Source organism: Taeniopygia guttata, chromosome 35 (genome assembly GCF_048771995.1).
Source record: "Taeniopygia guttata chromosome 35, bTaeGut7.mat, whole genome shotgun sequence".
In the NCBI taxonomy this organism is placed as follows: domain Eukaryota; kingdom Metazoa; phylum Chordata; class Aves; order Passeriformes; family Estrildidae; genus Taeniopygia; species Taeniopygia guttata.
In genome coordinates this window covers 4,062,876-4,081,044 of record NC_133060.1, presented here as the reverse complement: position 1 = coordinate 4,081,044, position 18,169 = coordinate 4,062,876, and the positions used below count along the sequence as shown (strand labels likewise).

The window sequence follows — 18,169 nt, the reverse complement described above, 5'->3', positions numbered from 1 at the left end:
CTGGAGGTCTCTGTGTCACCTGGAGGGTCTCACTGTCACTTTTGGGGTCACTGGGAGGGGTTTGGTGTCACCTTAGGGTCACCTGGGAAGTCCAGGGGTCACTTTGACATCACCTGGGGGGGCTCTCAGTGTCACTTCAGGGTCACCTGGGGGTCCCCATGTCTATCTTGGAAGTTCCTGTGTCACCTGGAGGGTCTCACTGTCACCTGGGGTGTCCCCATGTCCCCAGCTGAGGGTCTCCAGTTGTCACCTCTGTCACCTGGAGGTCCCAATGTCACCTGGAAAAGGTTTTGGTCACCTTGGAGGTCCCCACGGCTCCCCTGCCCCCCAAGGGTCCCCCCCAAAGTCACCTGTGTCCCTCTTTAGGGTCCCCGTTGTCACCTGGGGTCACTCAGGGGTCTCTGTGTCCCCTTCAGTGCCCCCCTGATGTCCCCACGGTGTCCCCGTGTCCCTTCGGGGTTCCCCAATCCCCCCTCGGTGGCTCCAGCAGTGACAGCACAGGGACGTCACTGGCTGGGGACACCTGGGACACGGTGGCACTTTCAGGGTATGGGGACACACTTGGGACATGGTGAAAGGGAAGATGGTGGCTCTGGGGACACAGTGGCACCTTGGGGACACTGCAGGGGTGGTTGCATTTAAAGGACACAGGGACACTGCTGTGGTGGCACCTTGGGGACATTTTATTGACATGGTGACGCTGGGGGTAGTGACACTTCAGGGACACTGAAGTTGGTGACAGGACACACTTTATTGACATGGCACTGCAGTGGTGGCACTTTGGGGACACTTGGGACAGGATGACACTGCAGTGATGGCACTCTGGGGACACTGAGGACACAGAGGTACTGGTGGCACTTTGGGGACACTTTGAGAACATGGTGACATTTGGGGGTGCCACTTATGGGACATTGCAGGGGTGGCAACCTTGGGGACATCTCGGGGACATGACATTTGGGCATGGCACTTCAGGGACAAAGTGACACCAGAGGGTGGTGACACTTCCAGGACACTTTGGAGATAAGGTGGCAACTTGGGGACAGTGACACCACAGGGACACTTAGGGGACATGATGACACTGGGGCTGGCACTTCGGGGACACTGGGGACATGCTGACACCACAGCAGTGGCACTTTGGGGACATGCAAGGCATGGTGGCACTTTGGGGACAGAGGGACTTGGGGACCGGTGGCACCTTAGGGACCTCAGGAGCCACTGGTGGCACTTTGGGGATGCAGCAGGGTCCCAGTGGCTCTGGGGGCGTGGTGGCACTTTGTGACACTTTGGGGACACTTTGCGGTCACTGGGGGGTGGCACTCAGGGACGCTCTGGGGGCATTTGGGGACACTTTGGGGACATTCGGGGATGTTTCAGTGGCTCTGGTGCCACCCTCTGGCTCCATTGGGGTCACCTGAGGGGACAAAGTGGGGACAGGGGGGACCTGGGGGTGTCACCTCCCGCCAGGGGACCCCAAATGTCTCCAGAATCCTCAAAGTTCAGCCCAAATCTCACCTGAGACCCCCAAACCCATCCAGGGTCCCCCAAAATCCCCCAGACCCACCCTAAAATCCACCCGGGACCCCCCCCCAAATACCCTCAGGGACCCTCCCTGACCCATCCAGGATCCCCTAAAATCCCCCCAGATTCACCCCAAAATCCATCTGGGACCCCCAGACCTCACCTGGGACCTCCAAAATCCCCCCTGGGCCCCCACAGATCCTCAAAATTCACCCTCAAATCCATTGGGGACCCCCCAAAATCCACTCTGAGACCCCAGTTTCCCCCTGGGACCCCCAAATTCACCCCAAATTCCATCTGGGACCTCCCAAAATTACTCTGGGATTCTCCAGACTCACCTGGGATTCCCCAAACCCCATCAAGAACCACCCAAAATCACCCAAATTCACCCAAAAATCATCCAAAATTCACCTGGGGTGCTCCAAACTCCACTTGGGAACCCCAAATTCACCCCCAAACCCCCTGAATCCCCCGCGCTCACCTGGGAGCCCCAGACTCCCCCTGGGACCCCAAAACCCCCAAATCCCCCCAAAGCTCACCTGGGCAGCCTAAAATCCTCCACATTCACCCCAAAATCACCCTGGGATCCCCCAAATCCCCCTGGGACCCCCCTCAAATCCCCCAAACTCCCCCCAGCTCACCTGGGAGCCCCTGGCCAGCGCCCCCACGGCCCCCGGCAGCCGCGTGACCAAGTCCAGGATTTCCGAGGGGATTTTGGCCACCCCGACGGCCCCGGAGCTGCCCACGAGCGTCACCCGGCGCGTCCCCAGCAGCGGCTGCGCCACCGCCTCGGCCACCTGTCCCCAGCCGGGATCCCAAATCAGCCCCAAACTGGGATCCCAAATCAGCCCCAAACTGGGATCCCAAATCAGCCCCAAATTGGGATCCCAAATCAGCCCCAAACTGGGATCCCAAATCAGCCCCAAACTGGGATCCCAAATCAGCCCCCAACCGGGGATCCTCAAAATCAGCCCCAAATCAGGGATCCCAAACTGGGGATCCCCAAATCAGCCCCAAACCACCCCCACATCAGCCCCCAACCGGGATCCAAAATCAGGGATCCCCAAAATCAGGGATCTCCAAATCAGCCCCAAAATCAGCCCCAAGTCAAGGATCCCCACATCAGCCCCCAACCAGGATCCCCAAAATGTCCCCAAGTGTCCCCAAAACATCTCCAAAGTATCTCCAAATGTCCCCAGAATATCCACAAAGTGTCCCCAGTGTCTCCAAGTGTCCCCAAAATGTCCCCAAAGTGTCCCCAGGTGTCCGCAAAACATTCCAGAAGTATCCCCAAATGTCCCCAGGTGTCTCCAAAACATCCTTATTAAAGTGTACCCAAGTGTCCCCAAAACATCCCCAAAGTGTCCCCAAGTATCCCCAAAACATTCCCTGGTGTCCCAAAAACATTTTCAAAGTGTCCACAGGTGTCCCCAAACCATCCTGAAAATGTCCCCAGATGTCCCCAAAACATCTCTGAAGTGTCCCCAGGTGTCCCCAGAGTGTTCCCAAAATGTCCCCAAGTGTCCCCAAAACACTCCCAAGTGTCCCCAAAGAGTCCCCAGATGTCCCCGCTGTCCCCACCTGGGGCAGTCTCTGCAGCACCAGATCCACCACGGCCGCGTCCTGGAACTGCCCGAAGGCCTCGGCCTTGGCTGCAGCTGCTGCGGCCTCGGCGCGGGCACGAGAGGCCACGGCCGCGGCACGGGCAGCGCCCGTCACCTGCGGGAACGCAACACGGGGTGGGGACGTCGGAAATGGGACTGGGGACATCGGAAATGGGACTGGGGACATTGATGGTGATCAGGGACACAAAGCAGGATTTGGAACCCAGGAATGGGCACCAGAGGCCATGGCCATGGCACGGGCAATGCCCGTCACCAGCAGAGACACAAAACAGGATGGGGACATCGGAAATGGGATTGGGGACATGAAACGGGATTGGGACATCAGAAATGGGATTGGGGACATGGACGAAAAGAGTGGGGACACTGAGAGAGGACTGGGGACACGAAATGGGGACAGAACCCCCAAAAATGGGATCAGGAATCCGATACGGGATTGGGAACCCATGTGCAGGCACGGGAGGCCACGGCATGGGCAGCACCCGTCACCTGCAGGGACACCAACATGGGATCAGGGACATCGGAAATGGGACTGGGGACATGAAACGGGGATTGGGGACATCAACATGGGATCAGGGACCCAAACTGGGGACAGAACCCCCAAAAACGGGATCAGGAACCCCAAAACAGGATCGGGACCCAAATCAGGATCAGGGACCCAGCACGGGATTGGGAACACGAAATGGGATCAAGAACCCAAAATGGGACTGGGGACACCAACACAGCATTGGGGACCCTAAACAGGACGGGGGACATCGGGAATGGGATCAAGGACCCAGGAACAGAATCAGGGACACCAACACAGGATCAGGGACCCAAAACGGGATCGAGAACCCAGGAACAGGATTGGGGACACTGGAAATGGGATCGGGGACACCAACACGGGATCAGGGACATTGCAAACAGCGTCAGGAATTCAAAATGGCATCAGGGACTTGAAATGGGATTGGGGGACCCCAAAACAGGATAGGGGCCCTGGAAAGGGGTGGCAGGATCCCTGAAGAAGGGATCGAGAACCCCAAAAATGGGATTGGGAACCCCAAAATGGGATCCAGACCCCCTGAAATTCTGGAAGAGCCAAAAATCCCCCAGAGAACAAAAAAATTCCCAGATTTGGGACCACAAAATGCAACTGGAACCCCCAAAATCCCCTGAGGACCCCCAGACCTCACCTGGGATCCCCAAACCCCTCCGGGCCCCCCAGACTCACCTTGAGGCTCTCGGCCTCCGCCTCTGCCTGCAGCAGCACCTGCGTCCTGTAGAGGGCGCCAGTCAGGGGGTGGGGCTGCTCTTAAAGGGGCAATGCCACTCTTAAAGGGGCAACGGTGAAATATGACTGGGTGCACCAGAGTAGGGTGTGGCTTACTTGAAAGGGGCGTGGCTTATGTTAAAGGAGCAATTGTGGGTCTTAAAAGGGCAATGGAAGCATGCAGGTGGGACAATGTGTCTCTTAAAGGGGTCATGGCAAAAAAACGGGCTGGTGGGGCCCACCAAGGTATGGTGGTGGCTGACGGGGAGGAGGTGTGGCTTCCCTTAAAAGGGCCACAGCTTTACCAAAGGTGGTGTGACCCACCACAGTGAGGGTGTGGCTTCCCCTTAAAGCAATATCACCTCTCAAAAGGGCAACAGCTCGCCCCAGACTGGTGGAACCAACCAAAACACCACCACTGCTGACTGGAAGTGGGTGTGGCTCCTTCTTAAAGGGGCAATGGCTTCACCTTTAAAGAGGGACCCACCAGGAATAGGACTCACTGTAACAAGTAAGGCTTCTCTTAAATGGCTTCAACTTTACTGGGTGGGTCCACCAGGTGTGTGACTCCCTTTAATGGGCAGGGCTTCTCTTAAAGGAGCAATGACTCCACTCAAACTGGTGGGACCCACCACAGTGAGGGTGTTATTTCTTAAAAGGGCAACACTTCTCTTAAAAGGGCAAGGCATGGGACCCCCCCCCAAACACCACCATGGAGGGGCATGGCTGCCCTTAAAAGGGCAGTGGTGTCTCACCGCTGTGCCTCGGCCAGCCGCTCCAGCCGGTAGCGCTCGGCCTCGGCCGGTTTGCGCACGGTGGCCTCGAGCTCCTGGCGGCGCCGCCCGACCTCCTGCTCCTGCAGCTGCACCCGCTGCGCCCGCTCCACCAGCGCCACCTCCCCGCGCTGGGCCGCGATGGCCTGCTGGGAACGGGCTGCCTGCGGGGGACACAGGGACAGGGGAGAAGGGGACAGGTCACCAATCCGTCCACGGAGGGACACAGGGACAGGGCACACCGGGGACAGGTCAAAAACCCTTCAGGGGAGGGACACAGGGACAGGTGACAACATGCAGATGCTCAGGTGTTTCTAGGGAGAGCTCAGGTGACTTGGAAGGATCCCAGGTGACCCAAGAGACCCGAATTTGGGAGGAAACCCCAGGATTTGGAAGTTCCCAGTGTTCTGGAGGGGTCCCAGGTGCTCCAGGTGAGTTCCCAGGTCCCATTCCAGCCTCCTTAGGTGCGTTTGTTACCTGTCCCGGGTGTGTTATCAGTCCCAGGTATGTGCGTTTCCTGTCCCAGATGTGTTTGTTGCCTGTCCAGGTGTGACCTCACCTGCAGCTGGAACGCCAGCTCAGCCGTGGCCCTGCGGGCGCTGACGGCTCCGTCGCACTCAGCCTGAGCCACCTGGAAGTCGCGCTGGGCTCGCGCCGTGGCCTCCTCACTCAGCAGCTGCGCCGACACCTGCTCCTGCCGTGCCCGCGCCTCCTGCAGGGACAGCAGCGCTGGGACCAACTGGGAGGGAATGGGGAATGGGGTACTGGGAGCACTGGGGGTGTTGGGGCAGTTTGGGGGATGGGGGTACTGGGGTACTGAGAGCATTGGGAGGGACTGGACAAGGACTGGGAGGTGCTGGAGTGGGATTAGTGGGGAACTGGGAGAGTACTGGGAGCACTGGGAGCACGGGGGGTACTGGGGCACTTTGGAGAATGGGGTACTGGTGGCACTGGGAGGGACCATGAGGGCACTGGGGAATGGGGAACTGGGGCTATTGGGGGTACTGGGAGCACTGGGATGAACTGGGGACCACAGGAAGAGCACTGGAAAGTACTGGGAATACTGGGAATATTGGGGGTGTGACCCAGCTTCCCCCAGGTGTCCCCAGGTGTTCCCAATGTCCCCAGTGTTCCCAGGTGTGTCCCCAGGTGTGTTGCCAATGTCTCCAGGTGTCCCCAGCGTCACTCACGCGGATCCCGGCATCGCGTTTGGCCTCGGCCTCTCCCACGCGGGCGTCGCGCTGCACCTGCGCCGTGCGGCCCTTCCCGAGGGAGCGCAGGTAATCCTGACAGGGACACCTGTGTCACCTCCTTGTCACACCTGTGTCACACCTGTGTCACCCCATCCCCCCCAGACAAATCGCAGGAGTGTCTTAGGTGCCCCCAGTTGTGCCCAGGTGTGTCCCAAATGTTGCCATCTTGTCCCTGGGTGTCTCCAAGTGTGTCCCAGGTGTGTCCTGAGTGTGTCTCAGTTGTGCCCCAGCTGTGCCCAGCTGTGCACAGGTATCTCCAGCTGCCCCCCAGGTATGTCCCAGCTCTCCCCAGTTGTCCCCAGCTGCATACAAGGGATATCCTGGCTGTGCCCAGGTGTCCCCAGCTGTCCCCAGGTGTGCCAGGTGTCACCTGCTCATCGTGCACGTCCTTGAGGGTGTAGCTGACCACGGAGATGCCCATGTTCACCAGGTCGGAGGAGGCCACGCGGAATACCTGATCCGAGAACTTCTGCCGGTCCTTGTAGATCTCCTGGGTGGGGCCGGGGCGGGGCTTAGTGGGGTGGGGCTCAGATGGGGGCAGGGCCTGGCTGGGCAGGGCCTGAGAGTGGGGTTTAAGCTGGGCAGGGCTCAGTGGGGCAGGGCTTAGAGGTGGGGCACAGGTGGGTGGGGCTCAGTGGTGTAGGGCTCAGAGGGGTGGGGTTTAGTAGGAGGGAGCCCAAGGGGGCGGGACTCAAGTTAGGCAGGGCTCGAGGGAGAGCGGCTCAGTAAGGTGGGGCTCAAGTTGGGCGAGGATTAGCAGGGAGCAGCCCGGAGGGGTGGGGTTTAGCAGGGTGGGGCTCAGTGGGGCCGGGCTAAGCAGCTTGGGGCTCAAACTGGGTGGGGCTTAGTGGGGTGGGGCTCCAAGGGGCAGTGACAAAATAAAGTGGGCTTAGCAGAGAAAGGGATGGTGGGTTTATGCAGAGGTGCCAGGTGGGCGGGGCTTTGTCCTGGAGGTGTGGCTTTTATCTCGGGGGTGTGGCTTGGTCCTGTGGGCGTGGCTTTGGGAAATGGGTGGAGCCAGGTGACTGTGGCTTTGCTTGGGGGTGTGGCTTGTACAAAGGTGCGGGGCTAGGTGGGCGTGGTTTGACCCAGTGGGCGTGGCTAGCTACAAATGGGCAGGGCTTGAACTAAGGGGTGGAGCCAGGTGGGCATGGCTTGGGATTGGGGGTGTGGCCTGAGGCTTTGGGGCCTGGAATGAGCCAAGGGGCGTGGCTGGACCCCAGGGTGGAGTGAGGGGAATGGTTTAGTTTAGTGGGTGTGGCTTGACCCAAAACGGGCATAGCTGGAGCAAGGAGGTGGTGCTAGGTGGGTGTGGCTTGAGTAAGGGGTGGAGCCATGGGTGTGGTTTGTACTGGGTGGAGCCAGGTGGGCATGGCCCAAACTGGGGGCGGGGGTCAGGATTAAGGCAGGGGCGTGGCTGGAATCATGGGGTGGAGTCTGGTGGGTGTAGCTTCGAGATGGGGTGGGTTTATACTGGGACAGGGCCCAGAAGGGAGGAGGGGCTTAGGGCAGGGATGGGGCAGGTGTGGGTGTGGCTCTAAAGGGGGTAGGCCAGGGAAGGAGCCTCTTGGGCAGGTGGGTGGGGCTTTAACAAGAGTGGCACCTTTGGGGTGTGCATTCACCAGTGGGTGTGGCCTCCTCCAGGGGTGGGGCCTTTCAAGGGGCGGAGCTTATGGGCCAAATGGGGGAGAGGTCTCTTAAAAGGCCACATCTGACCCCAAAGGGAGCTGGTGACTTTGTCCCTGAGGGGGTGTGTCCATCCAGGTGGGCATGGCCACCTCAGGGGTGTGGCTTCTGAGATCTGGGGCTTCTTAAAAGGGACACATCTCATCCCAAATGGGGAGCGTTTGGTTGGCTCCAAGTAGGTGTGGCTGTCCTGGGAGGGGTGTGGCTTCTCCAAAATGGGCGTGGCTCCCCCCAGCCCCACCTCCACGGTCATGTGGGCCATGATGGCACGCTGGTGGCCCTCCAGTGTCTCCAGGGCGATCTGGCCGATCTCGCTCTCCGACTTTCCCAGGAACATCTGACAAGCAGCTGCCAGCATCTCCTTGTTCTGCCCCTGGATCTTCACCTGAGGGGGGTCTGGGATCACCTGGGGACCCCCAAGCCACCCCTGGTACCCCCAAAATAGGCATGTCCCTTTAGGGTGTAGGTGTGGCATTGCCCTTTTAAAGAGGCTGGTTGCTTGACAGGGTGGGGACCACCAGGGCAGGGCCATTTTAAGGAGTCTCGTTCTCTTGGAGGGGGCTTGGGGGTCCCCACCACTCCCAGCCCATTTTTGGGGGTGTCTTACCCCTCTTAAAGGAGTCTCCACCAAGAAAATCCCCTTTTAAGGGAGGTCAAGACCCCCCCATGGGATTTTGGGGTCCCCAAAACCACAAGCCTGATTAAGAATTGGACCTTGACTCCTTTAAGAAGGATTTAAGGAGGCTGCCACATCACAAACCCTTTTGGTTTTTTAAGGTTTTTTAAAGTGTTTTAAAGGGTGTTTAAAGGGTTTGTAAGGTTTTTAATGTTATTTTAAGGATTTTTCCCTTCTCAAATATTTTTTGGGCCACCACCACTCCAATCACCTTTTTAAGGAGGATTCCCCCTCCCATCCCGGGGTTTGGGGCTCTCCAAAACTTCGAGCTCCTTTCAAGGGATTCCCCAGCCCGAAATGCCCTTTTTAGGAGTGTTTTTACCCCTTTAAATGTTTTCGGTGGGCCCCACCACTCCAAACCCCCTTTAAAGGGCTCCTCCCCTCCCCCCCTTTGTTTTGGCCTCCCGCCACCATTGCCGCTTTAAGAACACCCTTAGGTGGGCCCCACCACAACCTCCATTAAAAGGGCAACGCCGCCCAGGCTGGTTGGGGCAGGGGAGATCTGGGGGGTCCCGGGGGGGATTTGGGGGTGCCAGGTGGGAATTTGGGGGTCCTGGAGCATTTCTGGAAGGTTCCAAGGAGATTTCGGGGGTTCAGAGTGTGGGATTTGGGGTCCTGAGAGGGTTTCCCGGGTACCCGTGTGAGATATTTGGGGTTCGGGAGGGGATTATGGGAGTTCTGAGGGAATTTTGGGGGTCCTGAGAGGAATTCTTGGGGTTCCCAAAGTGACTTTGGGGTTCTGAGTGGATTTTAGGGGCTCTGAATGAGGTGTTCGGGGTCCCAGTGGGCTGTTGGGGACCGGGGAGGACTGGGGGTTCTGAGGGACATTCTGGAGATCCCGGTGGGGATTTTGGGGCGTCCTGAGTGTATTTTTGGGGGATTTTTGTGGGTCCAGAAAGGGAATTTTGGAGTTTTGTTGGGCCATTTTTTAGGGGGTTTTGGGTGTCCAGGAAGGGATTTTTGGGGATTCCGAGGGGGGACTTTAGGAGCCAAGGTGGGGACTTTTAGGGTATTTTTGGCAGTCCAGGAGGGGATTTTTGGAGGATTTTTAGGCGATTTTTGGTGGTTCTGATGGGGGATTTTGGAGATCCAGGAGAAGATTTTTGCGACGATTTCTGGGATGGTTTTGGGTGTGTTTTTGGGGTATTTTTGGGGGTACTTTGAGGTGGTTTTGGGGCGTTCCGGGGTTACCTGGGCGATGCCGGTGACAGAGATTGGCACCCCATGGCGGGTGTAAACCTTCTCACTGCGCACGGGCAGCGTCAGCGTGTTCAGGGAGATCCTGGGGGGGCCGGGAGGGTCACCCCAAATCTCGGGGGATTCCCCCTGAACCCTAGAAACCCCCCCCAGCCCCTCCTCACCGCTGGATCTGCTGCAGGCAGGGGATCACCAACACCCGGCCCCCGGCCACCATCACCGGGGGGCTGCGGCAGAAACCTGGGGGGCACCGAGAGCTGGGGGGACCCCAAAACCCCGGGGAGGACACGGGGACACCCCCAAGAATCACGGGGAGGGGTTTGGGGGAGACCTCCAGGAATTTTTAAGAGGGGAATTTGGGGGGAAAATTTGGGGGGGGGAATCCCGAGGAAGCCCGGGGTGGGGGAATGGACTGGGGGGGACCCTCAGGAAGGGGTTTGGGGGGTCCCTGGAGGGGTTTGGGGGGGTTGGGAGGGGTCCAAGGAGTCCCCGCGTGGGTTTGGGGGTCCCGGGGGAGTTCCCAGGAGTTTTGGGGGAGGGGGTTCCAGGGGTTCCCTGGAGGGCTTCGAGGGGATTTTTGGGCTTTCCGGGAGTTTTGGGGGATTCTGGGGGTTCCTGGGAAATTTTGGGGGATTTGGGGATTCCCAGGAGATTTTGAGGGGGAGGATGCTGCGGGTTCCCTGGAGTGTTTGGGGGGAATTCGGGGGGTTCCCGGGAGTTTTGGGGGATTTTGGGCGTTCCCGGGAGTTTTGGGGGTCCCCAGGAGCCGCCGGGCCCCCCGAACTCACCCGACACCACCATGGCCTCGTTGGGGCCGCAGGTGAAGAACATCGCGGCGGGGGAGAACCGGGTATCGATGGGAGCGATCGGGATCGATGGGGATCGATGGGACCGATCGCGATCGATCACGATCGGCGACCGCCGCCCCGATCCCGGCAGCCCCCGCGCTCGCTACTTCCGCGTTAGCGCGGTGACGTCACCGAACGCGCGGTTTCCCATTGGCTGTCGTGCCAACGGCGGGAAGGAGAGGTCTGTTCTGCCAAGCAACTTGTGACGTCACTGATTTCCCGGCGCTCCATTGGCTGCGCCCTGCTCAGATTTCCGCGTTATCCGTGGGAAATGAACAATTTCAGTTCGGGATGAACCTGAGGTGAGGGCAGTGACGGGGTCCGGGGAGCTCCAGACCGTGGCCGGGTCGTGGTCAGCTCATGGTCAGCTCATGGTCATCCCATGGCCATAACCGCATTACGGTCATCTCACAGCCGTGGTGGTGTCATGGTCATCTCAGGGTCTTGGTCACCACATAGCCACCGTGTGTTGTGGTCATCTCACGGTCACCTCTTGGTCAAGATCCTTTCATGGCAACAGTCATGGTCATCTCAAGGCCTTCATCTTTTCATGGCCACGGTGGTGTCATGCTCGTCTTGTGGTCATCTCATTGTCCTGATCATCTTATGGTCATCTCATGGCCATGGTCATTTCCTGATTCCCATCATCTCATGCTCAGGGTCATTTCACTGTAATGGTCATCTCACACTCATGTCATTGTTGCTTCGTTGTCACCTCATGGCCACCATCACATCAGGGTCACCTCAAGGCCATGGTTGTGCCATGGCCAACCCATGGTCATCTCTTGGTCCAAATCAATTTGGTCAGCATTGTGGTGGTGTCATGGCCATGGTCATCCATGGCCATCTCAGGGTTGTGTCGCTCATGGTCGCTCTCACGGCCATCTCGTGCTCATGTCTTGGCCGTGGTCATGGCCACAGAACCTCTCCGAGATCCTGAGCCTGGATTTTGGGACACTCAAGGACCACTGGGGAGAATGAGGCCTGGCCTGACCCCTCCCCCCATCCCACTGTCCCTCCAGGAACCCAGCATGGCCAAACCCTCCTGGGGACACCTCGGACATGGGACATGGAGCAGGACATGAATCCCAGGGGAGGGAGCCGGGCATGGCGGCAAGTCCCCATCCTGCTCCTGGTGTCCCCATCCCGGTCCTGGTGTCCCTAACCCCCTCCTGGTGTCCCCATCCCAGTCCTGGTGTCCCCATCCCTGTTCCCATCCCATTCCTATTCCTGCCTCCCAGAGAGGAAAAGCTGGACACCAGAGGAGGGAACACGGATTTATTGCCCCAAATCTCAATTTATTGCCCCAAGATCAATTTATTGCCCCAAGCTCAATTTATTGCCCAAAGCAGGATAATTTCACACCAGAAGCGAAGCACTGGGAGTATTTGTGGTTCTTGCCATGAAAACATCGGGAAATGGAAAACAGGACATGGATCAGTTAGCAAGAGCTGTGGGGTGGGTGGGAGCAGCGGGATGAGCTCTGCTGGCAACTCTCAGCTTTCCTGGGAAGAGGGAAGAGGCCGGATGCAGCTCCATGGATCGCTCAGGCGGTGATTCCTGTCGGGATGAGAGAGGGTCACAGTGTTACCCTGTCCCTGTCCACATTCCACAGGACGGACGTGGCTGGAGCCCATGGGGAGTGGGAGCTGCTCCAGAATCCCACCTGATCCCACCCCAGTCCTGCTCCATGCATCCCATCCCATCCATCCTGCCCCGATCCTGCTCCATCCACCTCACCCAATCCTGCACTGGAATCCCTCCCTGATCCCACTCCATCATTCCTGCCCCAATCCTGCTCCATCCATCACAAATGATCCCACTCCAGAACCCAGCCCCAGTCCCACTCTACAATTCCCCCTGATCCCACTCTGGACCCCTGATCTGATCCAGAATTCTTCCCTAATCCCAGTCTGTCCATCCTGCCCTGATCCCCCTGGAATCCCACCCTGATCCTCCTCCGTACCTGCGGTTGAGCCATTCATTCCCACGTCCTTCCCTGCAGAAAGAGAAGATCCATGAGATTCCAGCATGGATCACGCATCAGGATTAACCCCAGGATCCATCCTGGGATCCGCACAGAGGGGATCCAGAGCTGGATCCGCCACTGGAACTCACCGGCTGCCACGTTGTATCCACTCCTGTCCCTCCTCCCTGTGGAAACAAAGTGGGATCAGCATCGGTGACACAGGATTCCCAGAACGGTGCGGCTGGATCCGTGCCCCTTCCCACCCCCCATCCTGTGTGTTACCGGATTGGAGCTTCCAGACACCGAATCCGATGAGGACAGTGAGGATGAGGATGGCAGCGATGACAGACACAGCAACCGCCATGGTGAGATTCCTGCCAGACGTCGGCTCTGGGACACGTGGGATAGTGAGGAGGGGAGTCCCCATTTGGAAATTCCAAATTCCCAATTCCCACATTCCCAGCCTCACCCCAAGCGAAGAGCCCGGGCTCCAGCATTCCGGGATGGTCCACCTTGCACCGGTACTGCTCCCACTCCTCCGGCAGCGCCTCGATCCTGGCCCAGGTGTGGAAGGTGCCATCGCTGTTGGGAACGATCCCGCCCCACTCCATCTCCTGATCCAAGGTTGCATTCTCCTTCATCCAGCTGACTGTGATGGTGTTGGGGTAGAATCCATACGCGTGGCAGGACAGGATCAGCGTCCCGTATTCCTCTTTTCCGGACACGTGGACATCAGGGGGCTCTGGAATGGGATAATGGTGGAATTCATGCACGGAATTCCATGGGAATGTCATTGGGGTGAGCTCTGCCCCTGGAACTCCCATTAGAATGGGACTGGGCAGAGCTGTACCCATGGAATTCCCACTGGGATGGGATGCAGGTGAGATCTGACCATGGAATTCCCACTGGAATGGGATGCGGGTGAGATCTACCCTTGGAATTCCCACAGGAATTACCATGTTCCCAAGTTCTCCATTCCCAAATCCCCGCAGGAATTCTGCTCCCACCTTTGCGCTCCAGCTCCTTCTGCCCGTATCCAGCGTATTTCCGGAGCCATTCAGGGCATTCGTGCTTCAGGTAATATGTCCACCTCTCAGCCTCCTCCTCCTGCTCCCAGCGCCTCCTGGTGATCTCGGCAGCGCTGTCGGCCGCCAGGAATTTCCCGGAGCCCAGGTCAAAGGAGATGAAATCCCGCCCGTCGTAGCCATACTGGAAGGATCCGCGGACACTCCCATCGGACAGGAGGTCACAGCCATAAGCCCACAACGCAGTGTGGAGACCTGGGGGGATTGTACCCACAGAGACCCATGGAATTGTGTCCCGGCCCCACAGAGCCCCATCCCAGCCCTATGGAGCCCCAGAGTCCGATGGAGACCCACAGAGCCTCATTCCAGCCCCCTGGAGTCCCATGGATCCACATCCCAGCCTCATGGATCCACATCCCAGCCCCATGGATCCCATCCTAACCCCATGGATCCCATCCCAGACCCATGGATCCACATCCCAGACCCACAGATCCACATCCCAGACCCATGGATCCCATCCCAGCCCCACAGATCCCATCCCAGCCCCATGGATCCCATCCCAGCCCCATGGATCCCATCCCAGCCCCACGGATCCCATCCCAGCCCCACAGATCCCATCCCAGCCCTATGGAACCCATCCCAGACCCATGGATCCCATCCCAGCCCTACAGATCCCATTCCAGCCCCACAGATCCCAACTCTAGCGCCATGGATTCACATTCCAGGCCCACAGATCCCATCCCAGCCCCATGGATCCTCACCACAGCCCCACAGATCCCATCCCAGCCCCATGGATCCCATCCCAGACCCACAGATCCCATCCCAGCCCCATGGATCCCATCCCAGACCCACAGATCCCATCCCAGCCCCATGGGTCCTCACCACAGCCCCACAGATCCCATTCCAGCCCCATGGATCCATCCCCCCAGCCCCACGGATCCCATTCCAGCCCCACAGATCCCAACTCTAGCGCCATGGATTCACATTCCAGGCCCACAGATCCCATCCCAGCCCCATGGATCCTCACCACAGCCCCACAGATCCCATCCCAGCCCCATGGATCCCATCCCAGACCCACAGATCCCATCCCAGCCCCATGGATCCCATCCCAGACCCACAGATCCCATCCCAGCCCCATGGGTCCTCACCACAGCCCCACAGATCCCATTCCAGCCCCATGGATCCATCCCCCCAGCCCCACGGATCCCATCCCAGCCCCACGGATCCCCACTCACCCCTGCTCTGGTTGTACCGCTCCTGCAGTATCTCCAGGTTCCTGGCATCCACGTGCTGGTGCCTCACAGATCTCTGGGTCACCTCATCCCAATATCCCGGCTCGGCTCCATCCTTCATCCACTGCGTCAGCGGCTCCATCCAGCCCCGCTCGCTGTCGTAGCGCGTGAAGGGGATCCCATCCACAAACCCAATGCTCGTGAACTGGGGGACCCCCGGGCTGGGCTCTGACACCGCCACGGTCAGGTAATGCAGGGAGTGAACTGGGGGGACACGGAGATTTGGGGGGGTTGAGGGGGTCATGGATCAATGAAAGGGGAACTGGGAGGGCTGGGAAGGGGTTTGGGGATGTTGGGGCCAAGGAAAGGGTGTGCAGGGGTGGGAGAGCTGGGATGGACGGGAAAGGGCGAGCAGGGAAGTCCCGCTGTCCAGGAATGAGGGCTCAGGGGGTTCCAGGGCTATGGAAGAGGGGTGCAGGGACTGGGAGAGGCGGGATGAGAGTTCCAGGGGATCCCTGTGCCCAGGAAAGGGGGAGCAGAGGTCCCCAGTGCCAAGAAAGAGGGGTCACAAGGTGGGCAGACCTGGGAATGGAAAGCTTGGGGGTCCTTGATGCAGAGGTAAGGGGGGGCTGGGGGCTGAGAAAAGCAGGAATGGGGGTCCAGGGGGTCTCAGAGGCAAGGAAAAGGTGGGTTCTGGGGCTGGGAGAGGCAGCTGGATCCCGGGGACCAAGCTTGGGAGAGGCGAAACAGACCGAGGGAACGTGGGGGATGGGACAGGGGGAAAGGGGAATTCCAGGGAGATCATCTGGATCCCTCTGGATCCTTGCTGCGACCCCCCTGAGATCCCTGGGACCCCGTTTTGGGAAGTGGTGGGAGTGGAAAATGGGGAGGACACGGAAAGTTGGGAGATCTGGGGAGTCCAAAGGTCAAGGAAAAGGGCGGGTCTGGGGTCTGGGAAGGGCGGGATGCCCGAAAAGGGAGAGCAGGGGGTCCCCGAGCACTGAGGGGGATGCAGGGAGATCCAGTCCCGGATAAAGGGGTGCAGGAAATGAAGATTCAGGGGTGTCCCAGTGCCCAGGAATGGGGGTTCAGAGGGGTTTCCCTGCCCAGGAATGGGGGTTCAGGGGGGTTCCTGTCTGCGATTTGGGGTTCAAAGGGATCCTGACCCCCAGGAATGGGAGATCTGGTGGGTCCCGGGGCCAGATAAGGGGCTGCAGAGGGGTCCCGCTGCCAAGAAATGAACGTTCACGGGGTCGATGCCGAGGAATGGCGGTTCAGGGGATTCTCTTTCCGGAATTCGGAATTCAAGTGAGTCCCGGTGCCAGATAAGGGGTACGGGGTGTCGGAAATGGGCGCTCAAGGGGGTCCCGGTGCTCAGGAATGGGGGCTCAGTAGATTCTGATGCCCGGGAATGGCAGTTCAGGGGGGTTTCTCTGACCAGGAATTGGGGTTCAGGGGTGCCCCGATGACAGATAAGGGGGTACACGGGGGTCCCGGTGCTGGCGAAGGGGATTGAGAGGGGTCAGTGGACCCAAGGTGGGGGTCAGGGGAGTTCCCCTGCCCGGTAATAGAAGTTCAGGGGGATCCCGGAGCCCGGAGATGGAAGTTCAGGGGCTTCCCGGTTTTGGGGCTCCCACTCACCTTTCGTCGCGCCCCCCGGCTCCGCCAGGAGCCCCAGGAGCAGCCCCAGGAGCAGCCCCAGCGCTGGAGCCATGGCGCGGCTCCACTGCGGCCCCGGGCACTGCCCCGGCCCCGCCCCAGCCCCGGCCCCGCCCCCAGAGCCGCCTCCGGCCCTGCCATTGGCCCCGCTATTTCCTGGTCACCAATGGAAACTCGCTCTGGTACTGACGTCATCGGTCGCCGGGTAAATCCCGGCCTCACAGGTTGGGACGCGGAAACGAAAGGGACTGGGGAGGGCGGGGGGGAAGGGACGGCGGAATTCCAGAGAATTCCTCTGGATCCCTCTGGATCCCTCTGGATCCCCGCTGCGACCGCCCTGGAGCCCTCAGAGAACCACCTTAAGAAAGCGCCGGGAGTGGAGAACTGGGGGACACGGAAATTTGGGAGCTCTGGGGGTGTAAAGGTGAAGGAAAAGGGCGAGTTTGGGGGCTGGGAAGGGCGGGATGCCCAGGGAGGTGGGCAGGGGGTACCAGAACACGGGAAGAGGGTCCAGGACCGGGTCCAGGTCCCGGATAAGGGGGTGCAGGGGGTCCCTATGCCCAGAACCTGAGGTTCAGGGGTTCTCAGGTCAAGAAAAGGGGGGTGAGGACAATGGGGAGACCAGGGGATCCCCGGGCCCACGAAAGGGGTGCACGGGGCCCCGGTGTTGAGGAAGGTGGTGGGTGGGGGCTGGGGAAGGCAGGAGTGGGGGTCCAGGGCGTGCCGGGCTCAAGGAAAAGCAGGGGCTGGGGTCTCCGAGAGGGAGAGGGCCGGGAAAGGGGGTGCGGGGGGGCATTGGTGCAGGATAAGGGGGTACAGGGGGGTCCCCGTGCCAGATAAGGGGGTGCACGGGGGTCCTGGTGCGTGAGAAGGGAGGGTTTGGGAGGGTTCCCGTCCTGGATATGAGGGTGCACGGGGGTCCTGGTGCTCAGGAGGTCCCCGTGCCGCATAAAGGGATGCAGTGGGGTCCCAGTGCCCAAGAAATGGGGTTTAGGGGGGTTCCCGACCCGGCAATCGGGGTTCAGGGGGTTCTGGTGCCAGATAATGGCCTGGCTGGGAGCCGGTGCAGGGGAAGGGGGTGCAGGGGGTGCCCGTTTACAGGAATGGGGGGCTCGGGGGGGGGCTGGTGCAGCAGAATAGGGGTTCAGGGTGTCCCGGTGCCCAGGAAATGGGTCCAGGGGGGTTCCCTTCCCGGGTTCTGGGGTTCAAGTGGTCCCGGTGCCCAGAAATGGGGGTTCAGGGAGATCCCGTGTCCAGAAATGGGGTTCAGGGGGGTCCCGGTGCCCGGGAATTGCGGTTCTGGGGGGTCCCGGTTTCGGGGTTCCCACTCACCTTTCGTCGCGGCCCCCGGGTCCCCCAGGAGCCCCAGGAGCCCCAAGAGCAGCCCCAGCGCTGGAGCCATGGCAGCCGCTCCCGATCCGGCTGTGGCGCAGCTGGAGAGACACGAAAGCGAAAGTGCCCG

The 18,169-nt window shown here is 59.8% G+C and overlaps 2 protein-coding genes across 4 annotated transcripts in view; both read right to left on the bottom strand.

Annotated features, from left to right (window-relative positions):
- Nucleotides 1–660: 660 nt before the first annotated feature.
- On the bottom strand, nt 661–10,940 carry FLOT1 (flotillin 1). Its single transcript, XM_030262454.4, has 12 exons — nt 10,763–10,940; nt 10,139–10,214; nt 9,969–10,059; nt 8,343–8,486; nt 6,786–6,905; nt 6,353–6,448; nt 5,722–5,874; nt 5,145–5,326; nt 4,351–4,396; nt 3,100–3,237; nt 2,160–2,315; nt 661–1,411 (listed from the first exon to the last, which is right to left on the bottom strand). The coding sequence occupies exons 1-12, from the start codon at nt 10,803–10,805 to the stop codon at nt 1,301–1,303; spliced, it is 1,356 nt and encodes a 451-aa protein (XP_030118314.1). The 5' UTR covers nt 10,806–10,940; the 3' UTR covers nt 661–1,300.
- A 1,146-nt stretch (nt 10,941–12,086) lies between these two features.
- The window catches only part of LOC100231469 (class I histocompatibility antigen, F10 alpha chain), a 43,867-nt gene continuing 37,784 nt past the window's right edge, over nt 12,087–18,169 (bottom strand). Inside the window, exons 1-8 of one of the 3 annotated variants that reach the window (XM_030262513.4) lie at nt 18,040–18,124; nt 15,052–15,312; nt 13,799–14,071; nt 13,261–13,533; nt 13,074–13,181; nt 12,941–12,976; nt 12,789–12,821; nt 12,087–12,382 (exon numbers count right to left, since the gene is read on the bottom strand). In XM_030262513.4, the coding sequence (XP_030118373.4) occupies nt 12,369–12,382; nt 12,789–12,821; nt 12,941–12,976; nt 13,074–13,181; nt 13,261–13,533; nt 13,799–14,071; nt 15,052–15,312; nt 18,040–18,109 (1,068 nt within the window). In that variant the 5' untranslated portion in view covers nt 18,110–18,124 and the 3' untranslated portion in view covers nt 12,087–12,368. Of the gene's footprint in view, nt 12,383–12,788; nt 12,822–12,940; nt 12,977–13,073; nt 13,182–13,260; nt 13,534–13,798; nt 14,072–15,051; nt 15,313–16,689; nt 16,835–18,039; nt 18,125–18,169 lie in introns of those variants that run through there. The other 2 variants (XM_030262512.4, XM_072921177.1) reach the window with 2 other exon arrangements.

Coding starts and splice junctions, on each gene's coding strand:
- FLOT1 (XM_030262454.4), bottom strand. CDS start 10,805: ATGTTCTTCACCTGCGGCCCCAACGAGGCCATGGTGGTGTCGG. Junction 6,906..8,342: donor TGGCCCACATGACCGTGGAG/GTGGGGCTGGGG, acceptor GGCCCCACCCAG/GAGATCTACAAGGACCGGCA. Junction 5,875..6,352: donor AACGCGATGCCGGGATCCGC/GTGAGTGACGCT, acceptor CTGTCCCTGCAG/GAGGCGCGGGCACGGCAGGA.